We start from the raw sequence: 8,415 nt of genomic DNA, 5'->3' as shown, positions 1-8,415 counted from the left end.
TACTATATACTATATTATACTATACTATATCTATATACTATATGCTATATGCTATATGCTATATACTATATACTATATACTATATACTATATACTATATACTATACTATACTATATACTATACTATACTATACTATATACTATATACTATACTATACTATACTATATACTATACTATACTATACTATATATTATACTATTCTATATACTATACTATACTATATACTATACTCTACTATATACTATACTCTACTCTACTCTACTCTACATCTGTCTCGTCTCTACATCTACAAAATCTATCTATAAAAGAGCATCAATTCGTACTGTTCGTAGTCGTTCTCATAAACGCCTATATCTTCCCCCAGTCGTTCTGCGTATAGGCCCCAACCCTGAAAAACAGCGTTTACAATCGCGAAATGAGAAACATATACAAAACCGAGCTGAATATAGTTAAAGAGATCCTTTACTCTAGGTTCTAGGGTTATTTTCAGTTAATTAAGGTTAAAATTACGCTACATAAAAAGTTTCATGGTTCAATCATCATTAGAAATATGTTTAAAAATGTTTTAAAACTAACGACACACAGTTTGATTATAACGACGGTGGCGCTACTCAAAGCGCACTATCTGAAAAGTTTGGGCAAAACGACTTTTCAGCCAAGGACTACAGACCGAGGGTGTTTCTTATATTTTTAATAATTTAAAGGCAAAAAGATTGTAATATCTTATAAACGACATATAGTTTCAGTTATATTATGGATAAATTTGTCCTAAAATGAACATCGTTCGGGTAAATAGCATTTAGGTATAAATATAATTGCATCTCTGTGATTAGACCTCGGTCTGTAACGTGCAAAATATATTGGGTAATGCCATAGAGATGTATAAATAGTACAAAAAGAGAGTGTACAAATAGAGTGTAAATAAATAAATTTATTTATACATCTCTATGGGTAATGCGCAACCTTTTCAGAGTGGCAGCACGGTCGCGGGTGTCAATGGCGCCGTTCAAATTTCGTAGCGTTGATGTATAATTAATTATAACAATTAAATTAGGTATCTGGTAACAAGTAGGCCCCCTACGTGTGGGTATAGACGATTTGTTACACAGTAAGTACAGTTGTATGCAGTAAAATCCTAGAGTCTATAGTATCCCTTTAACAGAGAATGAGCAATATCCAATGCAGAACCATAACCCAACTGTTTCATGAGCTTGAGGTTCGAGTCCTTTAATATATATATTTATTAAACGTAATTGGAATCAATTAAATAAATAATTTTAATGAGTTGAGACTCAGTGGAAGGGTTGGTTATTTCTTCAATAATTACTGAAACTATATACACCAGTTTACACTCGTGCGTGCGTGCATGCATACGTATCTGCACAGAAAACATGTAGGTAGGCCTACATCAGAATCGAGCACCGTTACCTCGCCGTACGCTGTGTATATGGGAAACTTAGACGGTGCTTCTCCGTATCTTCGATCATCGAACGTCCGACGAGAAGCATGGAGCGTTGTGTCCTCCGCCGAAAGAGCCGCCTATAGAGGGAGATAAAAAGCTAATATGCTAGCTAGCGCATACTTGCCTCGGTGTGCGCGGTGTAGAGGGGCAGACGGCTAGGACATTCTGCGTATCTGCGATGATCCGCCGATCGCCGGGATTCGTGAATTTGCTCATTTTCCAGCGCTAGGGCAATCTAAAACGGAACTCAGCGAGTGTAGCTATATGAAAGCAGACATTTTTCGTTGAATTTTCGCTTAATTCGAAAGGTAGCTGATGCTCCGAGGCACACCGAATAACAGCCAAGAATTCCCATTCGTTATTCGTATAGACATCTTTCGCCACGTTACGGTGTGTTTTCGCGCAGAGAGAGAGAGACAGAGATTCAATAGGTTCGAAGTTTTCCCGCGCTGATACCATTTCATAGCGTCGCTGCTGGCAGGTGACCTAGCTTTTAGGGACGTATACGTACATACCTGCGTGTGATGTCCAGGTTGAGCTTCGTGGAGAGATAATGAGACCATGCTGTACGCAGGTCTGTGGCAAGATGAGAAGTGATCGCATTACTGATTGTTTAATTATCCCCGCGAGAGAAACACACTATTTTACTTTGACACACTTTGTTATACATTTCGCGCCATATTTTAGCGAGGTATGTCGGTTTAAATGTATGTCGGTTGTTCTTGGCTGACTAAAATTACATGAGTGTACAAGATAAACATCGTATTCCCGTCATCCTTTATGATAAAACTTAACTAACTCTAACTTTAACTAACTCTAACTTTAACTTAACTAACTAAAATTTAACTTATGATAACTCGCTTTTGCCGTTCGTTTCAAGAAATTCCAAGGCTGCACACCACCGCTTTTTTCGTTAAGGCAAAACGCAAATGGTTCAAGTTTAGTTTTAACAGTTTTGAGAGACATCCGTATATGTTAACGTTTTGAAATATTTATGCTGAAAATAAATTTATTGATAGTACACTAATACTCCGTGTATATTTAAAAAATGCGAATATATAAGTCTCGGATAATATACGATGCTGTGAAAATACTTACTGATTCTTAGGATCAGCGACGTTAACTGTAAACACACCTGGCCTGTCAATTGTGCCCAGCTGATAGTAGGCTTGGGGAGCGAAGGGCTGGCTAGCTGGCGCTGCTTCAACACTGAAATGAACGAAATGAATTGAATATCATTCGTAATCATCTATACAATAGTATTATTAACACACACACACACTCTCTCTCTCTCTCTCTCTCTTCTCATCGTCTCTCTCTCTCTCTCTCATCGTCTCTCTGCTCTCTTTCTCTCGCTCTCTCTTTTTCTCTCTCTCTCTCTCTGCTCATCTCTCTCTCTCTCTCTCTCTCTCTCTCTCTCTCTCTCACTATCTCACTTTCTTATTTTCTGCCTCTAGCTGTCTGTCTCCCCTCACGTTACATATCTGTTTCCCCCCTCTCTGGTTATCTCTCTGTGGCTGCCCTCTCTCATCCTCTCTATGTTCTCCCCCATCTCTAGTTCAATTTCTCTCTTTCTATCTCGTAAGGGTGCAAACCGCGTAAGTAGTGCAATACATGTTCCATAATACCTCTAGAAGCGCCACCGGGTGGCAATCTTTAACATCTGGGAATGAAAGTGCAAGAGGGGGCCAAAGAAATCCGCGGAGGAGGTGAAGAAGGAAGAAGATACAAAAGGAGGATACGGCGGGATGTGGAGCGGTTCGAGATTTCGTAATGGCTATAATGTGCCAAATTTTTCCAAATTATCCATACTCTCTCTATGCGCGCAGGCTCACTATCTGCCAGAAATCAATTTTTAATTTGAAATTCTTTGTTTAAAGTGGACTGGACACATTCCCAAGAAGATTTATCTGAAAAGAGTCTATTACAATGACTCACATTATCAATAATAACGAGCTCTCGCTCCGTCTTCTCAAATTCCTTATGTTGTGGCATGATATCCTATAGAGACCGATCTATGGACCCACTACCTGCCATTAGAAATGTTATTTTGTGTGAATTTAGTATTTAATGTAGCAAGCACACCGACAAAGCTGATGTGGGAGGTAGGGTTGAATAGGGTTGGAAGAAGGAGGAGGGGTAGAAAGAGGAAGAGGAGAACAAGGGGGGAGTAGTACACTGTAGTGGTGGTAGCAGAGGTCGAAAATTGAGTAGGAGGCAGGAGGAATGCGGGGAGAAGGTGTGAAGGACGGTGACATAGGGCGAGGGTACCGTGGGATACGGAGAGGTAGATGCCGAGAGTAAAGGGAATTCGTTAAAAGCTGCAATGTCTCCAATTTTCCCAAATTCTTTGTGGCCTTTCTGTGCACACAAGCATACTATCTGCCAACAATTCATTATTATTCTAAAACTATATATTTAAAATAGAGAAAGAGTATTAACCTAACCGATTATTCCGAGAGGATGTGGAGTAGTAGACCCAAAGAGTAAAGAGACTTTCGATAATACATATCTATTACATCGGAATTGTCGCTCTACAAGCTAATTAAGTACCCTAACGCATATAACATACTACGTAACTACAACGTATATACAACTATTCTATATATGCCTAACGTGATTAGCCTAATTAACTAAAAATATATAAGGACAAAGGCCAAGGGCAAAAGTTCAACAGTTAAAGGTCACGTGACATCAGGTTCATGACGTCAGTGACAGCACATCCGTGAGGTTACTTCCTAGATCCATGGGCAACCAGGTAAAAAGTCATTGTCAAGTTCAAGGCCAGGATAACAGGTCAATGACAAAGGTTAAATAGAAACAGATAAAAAAAATGAGGTGGCGCCACATGGGCATAATATGAAACGCACATTACTTTACTACAATTCGTGTACATCAAACACAGAATTAGGCTAAACAGCAAGATAAAATAAACAATACTAACCGAACACTAATTGCAGCTACAATAATCATAACTCTGATTTGGGGGCTTCTACGAAAATCTGCCTTTCACGGAGTCATTGGCTGGAATATGACTGTTCCTGATACAAATCAAATCACACACGGGTATGATTGTAATCCTTACGTAGGCTTGAGAGAACGAGCAATGCTAGTATACTTACAGCACGGGTTGCTTCGGCAGCTTCTTGAACCAGGTTAGCAGCTTTGGTTCAATCCGATTGTACACAATATGTCTGTAAGCATCTAGAATATCTTCCTATAATGGTGATATACCAAAACCACGTTTAATTGACAGCCGACTACATCAATAGCGTGGCTCGTGCCTTAATATAGCGAACAGACAAAACTAAACAAGAGCCTATTTAAGCATCTATGCGATTTTACAAAGGATACCTAGCTGAAACGCTGTTGCGTTGCGCAGTGCACGCATGACATATAGGCCTACAGTCGGACTACAATAATTCGTGTGCGTTTACACACAAGAATTTTAAAACGATTGCATAGATTCGTCGAATTATAATTGCATGCCGCAAGGCATGGAATTGTCAACTTACTTCTTTTTCGTAGTAGAATGTTTCGTTGTTGATTAAATACTCATCAAATGTAGCCTTGTCTGGAAAGCCCAGTCTATCGATGATCTGTTCAAAACAATATGGCGTAGACACACATTAAACTGTTATAATAAAAATAATTCTCGATATGCGATTATACAATAGCGGCGATATATACTGAAGCACATTTAGTATTCCACGTTAAATTATTGCACAAATCACGCACTAGTTTCTCGTATGCTGATTTCGTTCTTGATTTATCTTGTTGTCCCATATAGCGATTGCTGTATTTCGTAGTGTATTATGTATATCAATATGTTACAGTCTGTGCTTACGATTTGCATCTGATCCTTTATTCGTTTGACTTCATCCATTCCGATGTCGTGAATTTCACTCGGTAACATGTCCCAGCCGATGTGATATCTAATCAGTTGTTTGTACATCGCTTCTCCATTCGGTAGGCTATAGCAAGCTATATTATCCCTCAGATTGCTCATGTAGTCCTATAAGTATACGAGCATATCTGAGGTTACATGTTGGCAGGACCGGCAACGCCTTCAAAGCGTGCACATTCACATTAGTATATTTCTCCAGTCAAGGGGCTGTTAGTTGCTGCAGATACATAAAATATTATTATCACGATATATTTCAAAAAATCGCTGCAAGATGCTTGCAAGCTTTCAAGAATATTTTCTGCAGCAGGTGGGATGCCTTTACCAAATGTGATTCTGTCTCGCGTCCTCAGGTCGACTGTCTTCAGAGTATCGAACGCGTAAGTTATTATAACCAACCAGTGTTACTACTAATGCTTGCCTCGTCTGACGATACATACATTCAGGATGAACTCTTTCAACTTGTTCAATGCCGGTAACATTTGATCGGTGACAGCTGTCAATCCACGCGATTGCAATTCAGCTCTGAGAATAGACAATAGTTTTGTTTATTGCTCAAGATGTAGCAATGCGATAGATATTATTATAGCTACACGCACTCAGTATTATACTAAGTCTTGCTTCTATATTTATGATTGTTTGAATTATAAATATTGGCGCAACGCTTATTGATCCAAATACCCACAGAAAGTATATTTTAACAGTATCTATACAAGGGAGAAAAAAACCGGATTTGTCTCTACCTTGGGAATATCTTATAGGGGTAGGACAGACCGAAAACCCAATGTTTTTCAAAGCAGCGTGCAGAAACAGCTCTCGGAAAAAGGGTACTTTTAAAATACGGGTTACTTCTACACGCTGCTTTCAAATCATCTTGTGTACATTGATTCATTTGTTATGAGACTTTCGTTCATTTGAAGAAAGGGTTCGTAGAAAAGAGAGTCTTCCGGATTGGTCTCTAACGCCTCGAATTGTTCCTGTATCCCTTTCTGTAACACATCGTTAGAATATTTCTTTATCGGTGTAAGGACATAAATGTTTAATGCTGCGTGATTACGCGTTGTAACTATGCTGTGTGATTACGCGTTGTAACTATGCTGTGTGATTACGCGTTGTAACTATGCTGTGTGATTACGCGTTGTAACTATGCATACCAATTCTGGGATTGTGATTCTGTAATATCTATTTAAAAATAAATAAGAAATATGAGTATCACACTTAAACGTATAAGCATTAGCCGCAAAACGTACCATTGATTCTTTAGGGAAGGTAATTTTTTCTTCAATACCCTTTCGCATTACTTCGATAATTTCATCTACCTGTGAAGATTAAATTCAAACATGTATCTTACGTAACAAAATTGCACACCTTATTATCGCTTATTATATTTAGGGTACCACCGCACATTGCTTACACATTTCTCTCCATACATGATTGCGACACAGATTTGAGTCATAAATGTTTGCCATGTTTTTGTATTTACCGGGTTGTATCTATTGTACATGTCATCGTTCATTTACTCTTTCTGTTGTTTTTTGAACTCAGTTGCAATAACTATTTTGTGCAACAAGTTCATTTTTTCTCCTTTAATTTGCAACTGTCTCACTGGCGTATTATTATTGAAGCGCGTGTTGGTTGTTGTTAACGTATTTGTACTAAACTAGAATACTCTTGTTTCAAATTGCCGCTCATTCTCGTTAGTTTTTGGCTGGTATTTCTGAAAAAGTAAGACTAAACTCCTGTTCTTTGTAGGATTAATATTATGCGTGCATTTTCGTAATTTTCAAATATAAATATTTATCAGTTACATACATGCTGCATTAGTAGCACACGTGCATGCAATTGGGCAACGGAAGCAGCAACAACAGGAAGAGGTGAAGAGATTAGCTGGTAATAACAATATCCTGCCTAGAATCTTAGCATAGTTTTACTATTTCATCGTATATGAGCACGTATATGTACCAGTACTCATATGAACACGCGCGTAAATAGAATCTTTTCATAGCATTCTACACGGCGACACGATCGCATACCAAATCTCGCGCGCACGTCTTCATCAACAATTATAGCACGACCACGAGCAGTCGTCAGCAGACAGCATGTATCCAGACGATGATATCTATACGCCAATCCGGCTTCGACTCGAGCAAGTAAAAGAAAACGTATAATCACAATATCACAATTTTCGCAAACCGGCAGTTAGATGCGATATGATATGCAACTACTAGGCCACTATTAATGTAATAACTAATTTTTTTTCTTTTAGGGTTAGCGGTTAGGTTCCTAGTTAGCGTTTAGGGTTGTAGGTTAGGTTAGGGTTTAGGGTTAGGGTTTTTTTTTTTTAAGTGCCTAGTAGTCATATCCTAAGTGCCTAGTAGTCATATCATATCGCATCTAACTGCCGGGTGCCACAATTTCACCTGCTTTCCAAATGCCGCGTATCTTGCCAGTACGTTGTTATAGTCCGCAACGGTGTTGAGAGGCATGAACTGTGTGATTAGGGTGACAAAATCAACCTGCACTCCTTCGAGAAAGTTGACTGGGAAATAAAACCTGGCGAAAATAACACACAGTCCGTTCACACAACTTCAGTTCCGTATTTAGGCGTTAAAAACGCAATGATAATTAATAGAATAATGGTTGAGAGGCAATTATAGTATGCACTGATTATTATTTCAACTTGCTAATTAACTGATTGATTAATCGCAATAAAATTACGATATATATATATATATATATATGTACACGCGCGCGAAAAGCATGCGTACCCTTTATATTGAATGCCTTCTACGAATAGCTCTATTTCTTCCTTGAGAATATCAAGATTTTCTTTATCAGCCTCTGACAGTTCAGTAACGTTTATGCGTTGGATGTCTGCAAGAAATCCCTTCATGTCCTCCTATAAACCAGGTATATATATATATATGTATATATATATCAAGAGGTAATAATACCTAGAGTGTGTTATTTTATTATTATAATTATTATTATTATTAATTTATTATTAGCTCTTGATATATATATATATATATATATATATATATATATA

The 8,415-nt window shown here is 38.1% G+C and overlaps 1 protein-coding gene across 1 annotated transcript in view; it reads right to left on the bottom strand.

Annotated features, from left to right (window-relative positions):
- Positions 1–8,415, bottom strand: part of LOC106805722 — an 11,862-nt gene that overhangs the window by 3,069 nt on the left and 378 nt on the right. Inside the window, exons 2-13 of the mRNA XM_014807425.1 lie at positions 8,135–8,265; positions 7,787–7,919; positions 6,617–6,685; positions 6,249–6,355; positions 5,807–5,891; positions 5,310–5,477; positions 4,978–5,061; positions 4,585–4,679; positions 2,561–2,671; positions 1,978–2,038; positions 1,429–1,539; positions 324–388 (exon numbers count right to left, since the gene is read on the bottom strand). Coding sequence (XP_014662911.1) covers positions 324–388; positions 1,429–1,539; positions 1,978–2,038; positions 2,561–2,671; positions 4,585–4,679; positions 4,978–5,061; positions 5,310–5,477; positions 5,807–5,891; positions 6,249–6,355; positions 6,617–6,685; positions 7,787–7,919; positions 8,135–8,265 — 1,220 coding nt within the window. The remainder of the gene's footprint in view (positions 1–323; positions 389–1,428; positions 1,540–1,977; positions 2,039–2,560; positions 2,672–4,584; positions 4,680–4,977; positions 5,062–5,309; positions 5,478–5,806; positions 5,892–6,248; positions 6,356–6,616; positions 6,686–7,786; positions 7,920–8,134; positions 8,266–8,415) is intronic.

Source organism: Priapulus caudatus, unplaced genomic scaffold (genome assembly GCF_000485595.1).
Source record: "Priapulus caudatus unplaced genomic scaffold, Priapulus_caudatus-5.0.1 Scaffold125, whole genome shotgun sequence".
NCBI lineage: Eukaryota > Metazoa > Priapulida > Priapulimorpha > Priapulimorphida > Priapulidae > Priapulus > Priapulus caudatus.
Note: the sequence above shows the minus strand (reverse complement) of the source record. Positions and strands in the feature narration are given on the sequence as shown.